The sequence below is a fragment of the Agrilus planipennis genome, unplaced genomic scaffold (assembly GCF_000699045.2).
Source record: "Agrilus planipennis isolate EAB-ADULT unplaced genomic scaffold, Apla_2.0 scaffold205, whole genome shotgun sequence".
Classification (NCBI taxonomy): domain Eukaryota; kingdom Metazoa; phylum Arthropoda; class Insecta; order Coleoptera; family Buprestidae; genus Agrilus; species Agrilus planipennis.
The window spans coordinates 433,209-445,803 of record NW_020439054.1 but is presented as its reverse complement, the minus strand read 5'-3'; the positions used below and the strand labels follow the sequence as shown (position 1 = coordinate 445,803).

At 31.1% G+C, this 12,595-nt stretch overlaps 3 protein-coding genes across 6 annotated transcripts in view; 2 read left to right on the top strand and 1 right to left on the bottom strand.

The window, feature by feature from the left end:
- The first annotated feature begins 1,318 nt into the window (after nucleotides 1-1,318).
- Nucleotides 1,319-2,797, top strand: LOC108742587 (dehydrodolichyl diphosphate synthase complex subunit nus1). 2 transcript variants are annotated; one of them, XM_018477854.2, is made up of 3 exons: nucleotides 1,525-1,615; nucleotides 1,678-1,835; nucleotides 1,973-2,797. In XM_018477854.2, exons 1-3 carry the CDS (start codon nucleotides 1,611-1,613, stop codon nucleotides 2,404-2,406), a joined length of 597 nt encoding a protein of 198 aa, XP_018333356.1. In that variant the 5' UTR covers nucleotides 1,525-1,610; the 3' UTR covers nucleotides 2,407-2,797. The 2 variants fall into 2 exon arrangements, with proteins under 2 accessions (XP_018333355.1, XP_018333356.1); XM_018477853.2 differs by having other exon boundaries at nucleotides 1,319-1,835.
- Nucleotides 2,798-3,866: 1,069 nt separating this feature from the next.
- Nucleotides 3,867-11,416, bottom strand: LOC112905158 (arginine/serine-rich protein PNISR-like). Of its 3 annotated transcripts, XM_025977024.1 has the most exons (12): nucleotides 11,242-11,416; nucleotides 10,907-10,930; nucleotides 10,280-10,747; nucleotides 9,947-10,131; nucleotides 9,723-9,880; nucleotides 9,583-9,663; nucleotides 8,618-8,726; nucleotides 7,603-7,656; nucleotides 7,044-7,135; nucleotides 6,510-6,660; nucleotides 5,383-6,226; nucleotides 3,867-4,059 (listed from the first exon to the last, which is right to left on the bottom strand). In XM_025977024.1, the coding sequence occupies exons 1-11, from the start codon at nucleotides 11,247-11,249 to the stop codon at nucleotides 5,406-5,408; spliced, it is 2,151 nt and encodes a 716-aa protein (XP_025832809.1). In that variant the 5' UTR covers nucleotides 11,250-11,416; the 3' UTR covers nucleotides 3,867-4,059; nucleotides 5,383-5,405. The 3 variants fall into 3 exon arrangements, with proteins under 3 accessions (XP_025832809.1, XP_025832808.1, XP_025832810.1); XM_025977023.1 differs by having other exon boundaries at nucleotides 3,867-6,226; XM_025977025.1 differs by lacking the exon at nucleotides 10,907-10,930 and having other exon boundaries at nucleotides 3,867-6,226.
- A 305-nt stretch (nucleotides 11,417-11,721) lies between these two features.
- The window catches only part of LOC108742586 (protein disulfide-isomerase A5), an 18,409-nt gene continuing 17,535 nt past the window's right edge, over nucleotides 11,722-12,595 (top strand). Inside the window, exons 1-3 of the mRNA XM_025977026.1 lie at nucleotides 11,722-11,957; nucleotides 12,010-12,239; nucleotides 12,293-12,497. Of these exons, the coding sequence (XP_025832811.1) occupies nucleotides 11,931-11,957; nucleotides 12,010-12,239; nucleotides 12,293-12,497 (462 nt within the window). The 5' untranslated portion in view covers nucleotides 11,722-11,930. The remainder of the gene's footprint in view (nucleotides 11,958-12,009; nucleotides 12,240-12,292; nucleotides 12,498-12,595) is intronic.

Here is a 12,595-nt window from a genome sequence, read left to right as displayed (position 1 = left end):
ATGGTTTAATAAACTCCAAAGGTGAAATAAACTCATTTCAAATGACATAAGATATAAGTTAGTTACATTTTATTTAAATATCCGTAAAAAATTGTAAATAGTTTTGATTATTTATTATTAAACTGAACGATGTCATCAGATACTCACGTAATTTGTGTTAATGAAAATAAAGATCTGATATTCAGTGATGCAGGATTAGTGATAATGTATGAGAAAAACAATAAGTTTGTATCCAATTATTGTAAATTCTATTTGATAAAGTGTAATTATAAATACGTAGTTATACTATTTACCTTCCACAAACGTAATTCAGTAATAAAGAACATTTGTTATACATGAAAAATTGAAAACCATATTGTTACTGTGAATTACTGTCGAGTGTGTACCAATAAGTTTATTGTTTGCTATATATTTTTGATTTTCATATTCTCATATTTAAATTGGGCTCATAATTCTTTATAATCATCAAAAATTGATTGTATTCAACCTCTTCATCTTTACTACTCTCATCATCAAATATCACATCAAGCAAGTTTCGTGATAAATTGTTAAAATAGCAAACACTTCTCTATGTTGAGTCATCATTACTTTAAAGGTTAGAAATAAAACGTTATTATTTAAAAAAAAATCCAAATTTAAATTACAGCAGGCATTCAGAAAATTTATATTCCACGGATCACATTGGATACGAAACTAAGTAACGTGATGTTCTCCTGGATTCATTTCACAATTTTTCATGGGGACATTTCTGAACGCACCCTAGGCACGGTGTATGGTCATGCTTAGTTAACTTTTCTATCAAAAATAGTGTAGACTAGACCTGGCAGATGGCGATGTTGCAGGGTTTAAAGATTTTGTAAAATGGGTTGCATAAGAAAAATAGTATACGATCATGAAAAATATTATCAAAAGAAGTTTTTATTAAAATTGGTAACGCTATTAATAATGATTTGTAATGTCTTTCATTGGGGAAGAAGTCGGGAAATATCACATGTAAACGTTCAAAAGTCGCGTCCGCCATTGCGAAGCATCCTTTGTATATCTATTATCTATGTGTATGGAAAAGTTTTGTCTGCAGAATAGTCCGCAGATAAGGTTTTCTCACTGCTTACATTGACGACAAATTTTTAAATATTAAAGTTATAGTAAAATCATTAGGAAACATGGGCTATTCAGTCAGTATATACTCTCTGGGGAAATTTTATTTATGGATAGCAAGTAAAGTTTTGTCAGTAGATGGCGTTAATACTTTGAGAAGAATGGAGACTCATAACTCTTGGTCGTGAACAGTATTCGAACTACCAGCGATGGTCATTTAAACTACAGAAGCCGCCGCCAATCAAATATCTACAACGCGTAAGCTCTTATCTTCAAAATGACGTTAACTTTTAACCATGTATCATCCATGTATTAACTGTACAGCGTGTAGTGATGCGAGTCATGTGTTTTCAAGGTGTAAATTAAAAATAATAAGAAATTAAAAACTTATCGCTAATTATAGTATGCCATGGAGGTAGTGTATAACAATAAGACTGTTGTTAAACAACCATTATTTTACAAAGTTGTGTATATTTTAATACATACATTGTGGACAGTAGTAGGAAACGTATATGATGTAATTACGTTTTATTACAAAAAAATATTATATTTTATTTATGAATATTCAAATAAATGTAGTAAAAATCCATTTCAACCCGTGCTACGGCTAAAAAAAATTCCTAACCATCTAACAGTGATCTTAGGGGATGAAGCACTATCCTTTCAGGAATTGGCAAATGTTGTGATATGGAGCCTTTTTACTGGAATAAATTTTATAAGCTTTTTTGATCATAAAGGTATTTCTGCATTATACTTATATTTTTGATCATATATAAATTTTGTTTGAGTTTATCAGGTGATGTTTATTTTTCATTATTTATCCAAGTTAAACTTATTTTCGATTACTATACCTACATTTATTTAACAATTTTAGGGGATTTTAAACAGAAAGAAGATAGTTTTCGAGAAGTAGTTTCTAAAATGATGAAAGATAGAGATCATGTTGTTTGGTATGATAGTAAAGTAAGTGCTTATAAAAATGGGTTTGTGGGAAGAAAAATTCATGTAAAAATTTTAACCCCAAATGACGGGAAACCATTAATTGCAAGAGCAGCTGAAGAACTTGTTGATTTGAAGAAAGACATCAGTATTGAGCTTGTTGATGATTTTGTAAAAAAACATTTCGAATTTCCAGACCCAGACTTAGCAATTTATTGTAGTAGAAAATGTACTACATGGGGATATCCCCCATGGCAATTAAGATTAACTGAATTTATCAATCTAGAAAGACATACTCCTTTTACCCAAGATATATTTATAAAATTATTATACAGATATAGTAAATGTGAGCAGAGGCTGGGAAAATGAATATTTTTTTAATGTACCTATGTAGTTTGTATATCGTCAATAACAATAACGGCGCATCACCGTCATCAAATAAAAAAATAAAATTGAATTATACAATGGTATGCTTGTAGGAGCAAACTTATTGTCAACTGTAAAAAAGTATAAAGATTGGTATTATCTCTCAATAATACAGAACGCAAAAGTTTTGAAATAAAGCATGCAAAATTATTAATTTCACACTTTAATTGCTTTGATATTATCATTGAATAATAAAATCGATATCTTTGTAAAATATCTTCCCATTATGTGGAAGCAATTATAATGGATTTAGTAAAAACTCGTAAACAGTGGAAGTTGCGTAAACAGTAAAATAGAAAATTTATTTATAATTACCATTAAAAATAAAGTCTGTGATTTAAAATTAAAAAGTTTTTCTTTTAGTAATATAGTTTAAAAATTAAGTCAAATAAAATATACGCATTGTAACAATAAAAAAAGTGAATGTACGTTGGCATGTTTACTGATAAATTAGCTTTAGTAGGTTTTTCAATGGGTTTACTTTTTTCTTTCAATATTTTTTGTTAGAGGTTTAATTGGTTCATATAATTCTATAAATTAATAGCAAATCTTTAGATTACAATTAAAAATATAATTTCGACTTGAATTAGTTCTAAGTGGTTTCTGTAATAACAATTGTATAATCACACATACAGATCCAATAGTGTTCAATTTTTACTATTAATTTAACTATTCATTTCATTCCACTCTTATAATAGTCGAAGAGCACCTGCTTTCAAACCCTATATCTCCCTTAACTCTTCAAATTTACATTATAGCAACAACTGCTTATGTTGTCCGTTTGAATAGTCTTGTCGATCTTTCGGGAATCAACCAACTAGAATTCTTTAAACGTATAGAAATGAAAGAGATAAACATGGACACTTATCGTCCACATCATCATCATAAGGTCATCAGTCCTAAGACTGGTTGGACACGCACCTCCACTCTTTCCTATCCTGAGCTAAACTTCGCATTTCCCTAAAACTAGAACAGCCCACATCCTTAACTATTTGCGAACAGTAATCTAATCTAGGTCTACCTCTACCTCATGCCTGAGAAGGTGTCCTACCAACCTATCTCGCCTATTTCTTTTTTTTTTTTTTTATCGTCCACATCTACAAATATCTGCCCACGGCCACCAAAACGGCTGAATCACGTATAGCTTATTAGAAGTTCTAAAACATACGAATACGGGCTTTTTTGGCTCTTTATTTATACAAATTAATTAAAACTTGGAATATGTAACAGAAATTTCGACTTTGTGCTACTGTTTATGATTACCTAATACACACCCATCACTGATAAAGACACCACTTTAAGCAAACCTTTTGAGTATAATACATTAATTGGTCGCATCAATAAACAAATATAGAAAGATAATTTCTAATGGTTACATTTTTGTAAACAACTAAAGACAAAACTATATTTCCAATTATGTAATTTTATTATTGACAACAAACATCGGATTCCAATCTGTTAAGTATAAATTTCAACTTAATTAAAACTTTAAATATAAATATTCATTGTTAAAGTAATAAAAAGGAAGTATGTAAGAACTTTACTAGCACCTCCTCTTCAGCTTGGAAGAAAGATGAATTCAAATGTTTTACGAACCTGAACAAGAAGAAATATATAAATATGCACATTTAAAACGTTTGTATTGGAGAATTGGACCTAGAATGGCACTGGTTTATACTTTCACCTAAGAAATATGTTGAAACTTTTCTAAAAAGAACAAATTTATGAATTCATAATTGTAAATTATTTTAATATATACAAGGTGTTCAGAGAAAGTTTTATGTACAAAATTGCTTTACATAATTTAATAAATCCTGAAAACTATTATGACAAAAATTTCACTAGCTTATTTTGAACTAAATGATCGAAGTTTATTAATTAAATCCTATATATATCAATAATCAACTCACCATTTAATTTTTATAAACAACGTCCTAATACCTTGGTATCACAAATTAATTTTACTTAAAATAAAATTTGGAATTTTAAAGCAAAACTTTTTAATATGAAGAAACACAAAAATATTACTTTGCCGAATAATTATCAATGTTTTACTAGGCGCGTATTTAACCATTTTCTGTGGGAGTCATACCAAAAAAGTTAAACACAAATCATTACTACACATATTTTTGTGTATAAATACGTGAATTTGTTTGCCTGAATTATAAACGCTTTTAAGATTCCTCTTCACATCATTTACAAAATTACAAAGTCTCAATGGTTTCCATTAAATACATTTTTTAAAGTCTCGCAGTTCGTCCAGCTGGACACCTACTTGATTTATCGTACAATTTTATTTTTTTGAGGAGGGGTCACTCTCATGGCTCCTTTTGTTTACGCCTCTAAGTTTTAAGATTTTTTAATAAATAAATATTACACTTTTGTGTAGATCACTTCAAAATAAATTCACTAAATTTAGGCAAGCAAAACACCTAGGGACAAAATGTGGGGTTTTTAATTTTTACTGTTAGTTAATCCGATCTATTCATAAAAAAAGAAAAAATATTGCTTTCAGAAAATTAATAATTAATGATAGGTACTCCTGAAATATGTAAATCTTGGTTATTATTTACAAAAAAGGGAACCTTACCACTATTTACCTTGTTAAAATCATATTTCTTGCAAGTAGGAATCTTCAGAAATCTTTAAATAAACGTCGCATTGTCTTAGTTGCCAAGATTAGTAATAAATAGTAATTTATACTTTTTGTTCTTAATACGTCAACCACATAAGAAATCGTAAGACATCTGAAGATCATCACACACAATTATTTTGTGAGTTATTACCACGGAACATTTTAATAACAATTAATTTATTAGAATGGTAATTAAGACTAATGGTAAGGTTCCTTGTATTTAGGAGACCAGCCCTCTACCAACACACAAATGGTAAAATAAAAAAAGAATGAAAATACACAACCTGCTGACACTATCGCAGCATTCTCAACGTCTCTCTGACCTCTTACCCCTACTGCGACTTCGCGTTCGAGATCTGTGATACCTGATGCGCGACACAGGTGATCTGCGTCTTGACGAAGACCTTCTTCTCGTTCTATCGTTTCTATTGCGTGATCTGGATCTAGACCTGGTGCGTCTCGATTTTCTGTCTTCCGATCTTCTTCCACCGTATTTCGATCCAGAATCACGTTTGTAGTGCTTCGATTCCCTCGATCTAGATCGAGTCCTTGTTCTCTTTCTTGATCTAGAACGGGCGTGACGTGAATGAGAGTCTGATCTTCGTGATCTCATCGATGATGACCTTGAACGTCTATCTTTTGACCTAGATCGTATAGAACGTGATCGCCTGTTAGGCTGTTTGATGCGATGTGAAGATGGTTTGCGTTTTTCGACCTTTTCCGTCGAAGACGAACGACGTCTCCCAGGCGATTTCGATTGTTTTCGCCGACGATCGGGCGATTTCGACTGTTTTCGTCTTCGATCGGGTGACTTCGATTGCTTTCGGCGACGCTTTGTATTCGAGGTTGGCTCAGGTTTTGATTTCTCGCTCTCTCTTGATATTTGTCGTTGGAATCTTGTTTCCGGAGTTCGGGACTTGCTGCTTTCACTACTAGAATATCCGCCGCAATCGCTGTTGGCTTCGTAAGATGATCTGCTTCTTCTGGTCGACTTCCTTTGAGTTGAACGTCGTTTCAATTTTTCGCTTTCAGCATTGCTCACGGATGAAGAAGAAGAGGTCGACGAACTGCGAGATGAAACGCAACGTTTCTGACGATCAGAACCATTACTGGGTCTTCTTTTAGACCCTGCAATGACAAAGCGCTCGTCCAGGAAACAAACAGATTGTGACTTACACCAAGTTTCTGCCTTATGACAATGCCGATTTAAATATTTGGACAAGTGTCGAAAAACAGGCTTTCAATTTCACATATAAGAACTATTTAAAAAAAACAATTTTGTTTTGCAAATGGGGAATAATGGATAAGTGATTATTATCAGATTCAAATCGGCACAGTTGGAGGCAAAAGCTGTCTATCGCGATTCGTTGAGATGAAGAGGGTGTTTTTTTTATTAAAGTTAAGTACTGACCTTGATTGTTTGCGTCTACCTGTGATTCATTAATGTCGTCTCTGGGTGTACCAGCCCTGCTATCATCACGGTTTCTTTCGGCTGCCGATAATTTTTCTTCAATAAGACGTTCTGTCTTGGAAAACTCTGCTTTTTTCTTCCTTATAGTATTCTTGTGAGAAACAAAATTAATATGCATTAGAGCGTTGGAATGAGGTTGTTTAAAAGTCTGTTCATGACCATTTACATGATAAATTTGCCAAACATTAGATGTCATCATTTCATAGCAGTTATTTTTAATATTTCAATAGTTTAAAATAACTATTCAACTTATCCCACAATTACAATTACATATTTACAGTATGATAAGTATAATTGCATAAGGTCTTGTCAAAGTGACTGATTTTTAAAATCACAGAATACTTAGATCCAATCCAATTAATAACGAACGGTAAAATCTACAGAAAACTTTAACATCACATCAAATGCGTGTAAACAAAACTTTGTAAAACCAATTGAAAATTTCATATTTGCAATTATTTAAATTATACTAACCTTTAGTTCAGTATCTGAATCATAACTTTTTCTTTCTTGTTCGTCGCTGCTGTTATCACTGCTACTTTCCATGTCTTCATACATTCCAAGTCCTAATAGTTCAAAGCTACTCATGATAATGCCAATCTTAAAGTTATAAATATGAACAGTATCTACTTCATTTTTCAAGAAAATGTTATTGCTTATTTCTTACAATATGAGAAGTACGAGTAGATCCTATACCTTTTATTTTTCCTCTATTTGATTGTTTAATAGGTAATGAATATTTCAAGCTACAGCAGATTTGAAAGAAGCCCCACTTTTGAAACAATTGTAGAACTAAATGGATGATAACTGACTTATACGTGGGCAACCATACAAGGGGATACAACAATAAACTTTATTTTAAATAATTGTTTTTAATTAAATTTAACGTGAAGCTGCTAATATATCTTATAAAAAAAATAACGAATAAAACCCAGGATTAATTTATTTAGCCTTTGCTCTTTTTTTTAATTATCGATTGACTAAAGTGGGACTCCTATGAAGGAGGTGGGGAAATGAATTTTAAGTAACTTACCGAGTCTGTTCGTAATGTTGGTTCCGCTCGGTGCGGATACGCTCTGATCTGATGCTGAAGTTTATTAAACATAACACATTAGCTATTTCCATACATTAATCCTGCCAACATTCTCATTAAAATGAAACACTAAAGCGTCACAGAAAGTAGGGGGAAGGGTGAAACAAACAGACATAGAGATGGGGATAGAAGAATTCAGATTACATATTACAAATTGATTTCCATCGTCATTCGTAATTATATCTGACAACATTTGCACCAAGAAATTAACAACAGAATGGTTTATTATGTTTCACATTTCCACTTTATACCTTCTACGTAAATTACCTAACCTTTCATACAATATAGAGTAATCATTGATTCAGTAATTCAATTTATTTAGTTAGTTAGTTTGATTAACCAAATCACATCTTTATTTTATACAATTAGATTACTTTTGGGATTATTATTTTATAAAAAAAGCTGTTTATGCTTACTTACAAGCCTATAAGAAGTAACGAAAACTTAGAGAGCCCCAATCCATAGATTTTACATTTTACTTATTAAATTAAATAAACATATCAAGGGACAAATCACCATGGTTATTGTTACTTTATTCATTCAATAAACTACCCTAATAACATTATTTATCCTTTAAATCAGGAAGCATTTGATAATTAAAAAAGAGTGAATTCGAGAAAGTCCACTTATAGTTTTACATCTTCGAAGATTTTGAAAATATATATTAAGAACTAATTGAATTTTTGTTTTTCTACATGAACTGAACAAGTGAATTAAAAACATTACTTATTACACGAAATTTTAGTGATCTTCTTTTTTCTTAATAGCGAAGTTATATCAGAAACAATATCTTTTTTAATTGGAGTAATGGAAACAATATAAAATATAATAAAACATTCTGTAGGTATAAATCGAGCACAAAGTTGAATGCTGGAGGGAGAATAATATTAAATATTTATTTGGTCAGATAATCTATTTGAAAAAATTGTAAGAACTTAATTTTACCGAACGATACCTTTATTTTTTCTTAAATGTCTTTGCAATTCTTCCTTACATATTTCCAGTATTTGCTTATTTGTCACCTTTAGCAAGATCTCTGTCATTGTACGTCGAACTTTGAGCATCTAAATTAAAAAGAAAAGTAAAATAAATATGATGTATTTAATAATAATATAAGCATAAACATTTAAGTTCTTGGTCTTTTTAATTTATCGAAACCACCAGACGTGGACCAGGACTTCAGATTTACATGTACATACATGAAAGGGCTTAAGTGAACGGAAGCATATTTTCAAATGCAAATCACTAGTCTGCCCACTTCTCATCAGCATGCTCTAAGCCAGATGTGGGGAACCTTTTTACTATGAGAGGATTATATTATTTAAATTAAGCAATAAGAAAGGAGGCCGCATAAGTTGATATGCACCTATCTATAAATGTGACTAGTGAAACTATTATAGTTTTTGCATAGTTTTATCAATTCGAGATGCCTTAAACTTTGGGGTATGAAAGACCGCCAGAGCTGCAGCACTGCAGCGTTGTAATTTATGCCAAGTTTAATAGATGATGGTAGGGGAGGGTAACACTATGTTGAATGCGATTGTTGTGTTGATACCTTTCCGTGTTATATGTTTCGGATGTTTACTTGATACCAGTGATACTTAACAGCAGATAAAAGAGATTAGTCCAATCCTGGATTAAAAAGCCGGACTGAATTCGGCTAGCATGTAAGAGCTTCTGTTAGTCGAGCAATAGCTGTCGTTTCGAAAACTGCTTATAACGCAAGCGTTGTAGTAGATTTATTGAAATAAAAGGAAAATGATTTATCAAGCAACAGGCAGTACATCGCCATTTAGTGATGTTTGTTGGTAACAACAGTACTTCAAAAGTTTGATAGGGTTTTATGTACAAAGTAAAAATATCTTTTATCTAAAGGATATAGCATATACCTGAATATTATTTATTACAGATATTTCTTACCAAGTCTTCCTGGGATAGTTTTGGCACTTCTGGAGTTCTTTTACCATCACTTTCATGATCACAAGGCTCTTCATCGCTCTCCTAAATTAATGTAATAGTTAATAAATGCTACTTTAGAACCCTGAAGTATCAAAACTCACAAATTTACTTTTACTTTCTTTTTGTTTTACTGTTGATCTTATAATTTCCATGGCTTCAGTTTGATCAACAGTTGTCTTTTCTACTTGTTGTTCTCTTTCCAATCGTTCGCGTTCCTTTTCAAGCATTTTTTGTTTGTCCCTTTCCATTTTTTCTAATCCTAAGAAACATTTACATTTTCAAACAATTTAATAAATAACCAATGACAAAAAGTGAATTAATGCACCTTCTCTTATCCAAGCTGGAAGTTGTTTACGTTTGTTTGCATCCAAAGTAACAGGTTCAGGGGCATTAACAGGTGCAGGCCTTGGTACATTAACTTTACTGTAACGTTTATTATGAGGTTTTATTTTAGCTGCATTTGATGTTGTCCAATAGCCAGTAGTGTAATCATTTGACACTGTACTGTAACTAATAATTGATATATTTTTATTATCTTCATTTGAATTATTCATTCAGGATGTTAATTAAAAATTTTTATAATCTCAGATTTGTAAACATTATGATTATAGTACATTACATTGTTAAACTTTATATCATATCATATGTTGAGACTTACCCTCCATAATTTTCATTTACTGACGAATCAGTTGTAGAATTGTATTGATTAAAAGGTGCGGGAGTAGGTAGTAATGGGGCCTTTAGAGGTGGAGGACCAGGAGGTGGAACACCTGAAGGAGGGGTCCATGTGTTAGCCCAGTTCCACTGTTGTTGCTGTTGATTCCAACTCCATGAACTATCACTTGAAACACTGTTATCATTCCATGGGGGAAGAACTGGTTCATCTTTCTCGTTTTCCACGTCCATCGGTGCTTCTCCAGCTTCGGTTAAGTTTTGTTTGCTTGGTTGTTTTTCGATCAATGGACGAACAGCAGTTGATGCAATTTGATCTGGGACTGGAGGTCCGGCTTCTTTCATGATAATCCATTGCTGTGCTAATGCAGCCCAATCAACTTGATCATTTGCCGTGTTTTGATAAGCTGATGGATTTAGAGGCCACTGTGCATAGCCTTGCGATCCAGAATCACTGTTAACACTTATTACATTGTAGAAGAAGTAAGGCAAAAAACAACAAAGTTGATTAAGCAATTCTAAAAATTTTAAAATTTACTAATCCTTTCTAAAAATAGACAGATATGAGCAAAATAGACAATATATTGAATTGAGTAATAAAATTTAATCTTACCTGCATCCTACCTGCTGTGGAGTTCTACATTTAAATTAAAAATAACATGCATATGAGAAGAAATAAACGAGTATTTAAAAATTTGTGGTAATTTTTCACTATTATTTTCCAAAATTTAATGTTAACATTTTTTTATTTTTGGCACATTATAATGTCTGTAAGTTATTAAGGAGATAGTGCTAAATTTAGTACTAAAAAACCTTCAGTATACAAAATCGTTTTTACATTAAACAGTTTGAAAAAGAAAACGGCATTAGCAGATAAAAATGAGTAAATTTCCTGATTATACTTCGAATTTATCAATTCAACATTTAAGCTCAAAAAGATTAATATACCTGTTCATTTTTGTTCTTTGCTAAATTATCAGAAGGGACACATCTCCCATGCATCTGTGGATTAGGTAACACCTATATTTTAACGAAACTTTTTCGAGAACCTGATTTTCAATTTTTTACAAATGAAAACCAAATTGAAACTAATCGAAACTAATCGTAAATAAAATAAAATCACATAGACACTTTTGTTAGTTCATTTAAGTATGTTTGTAGGTAATTTGTCCCGTTTTCTTTCTTGCTGCATCGATTTTTTTTATTACTGATTATTTAAATTTTAGCTTTTACTTTCTAATTGTAGCGCAAAATAAATTTTTACATCAGTATTATTTTATTAAACAGGAGCAATATTTATTAAGAAGATATAAGATTCTTATTCTGTAATTATGCCAAAATGTTATGAAATATTCGATGCAAGATGTTTCGATATAACTTTTAATAATTGCAATCCTGGTGTTTCTGTATCTTCCTAAAAATTACCGGTTGATAATAAGATAATAATAAGGTTAGGTTAGAACAATTAAACTGTTGTGAATCGTATAGGTTGTACTCATTACTCACTTATATTGCCAGTAAAAACTTTATTTAGAACGTTATTAATGTTGTTGTTTTATGTATTATGAGTAAAGGCTAATAAGTGAATAAGCTGATATTTAATTTTATTTTTAAATTTTGTTGTGTATAAGTGTAGTATGAAAGTTCTACAAGTTGTGTTTTTAGTAAGTTTTATATGACGGATAAATTACGTATAAAACGATTGATTGCTATTAGTTTCTAGTACTTTTCACATCCCACTATAAAGCCAAAGTGAATTCAAAAAATGCAGTGATTGAAAGTATCGTAGACATAAAGGACTTTAAGAAGCTTCTTCGAACTAAAACCAATGTATTAGTTTGCTTTACTAGTTCTATTAAGCAATCAAATCAATTGGTTAAAGTTTTTAAAGAAGCTGCAGAAGTTATTAAGGGACATGGTACAATGGTTTTAATAGATTGTTCAGGGTATGCACATTATTTTTTTTTAATTAAGTAAATACTATCTTATACATATTTAGAGAAGCAAAAAAGATGTGTAAAAAGTTGAAAGTAGCTCCAGATCCTTACATACTAAAACATTACAAAGACGGCGATTTTAATAAAGATTATGATAGAAAGGAAACTCTGTCATCTATGGTTAATTTTATGAGGGACCCAACAGGTGATATACCTTGGGAAGAAGACTCGAGGGCAAATTATGTAGCACATATCCCTGATGCAGGAGTAAGGATTTTTTATCTTTTTATAGTATGGGAATGTCTTCTAAATTGGAAAAATTTAATAATATAATAATAAATAATCTAAAAATAATTTTAAGTTCC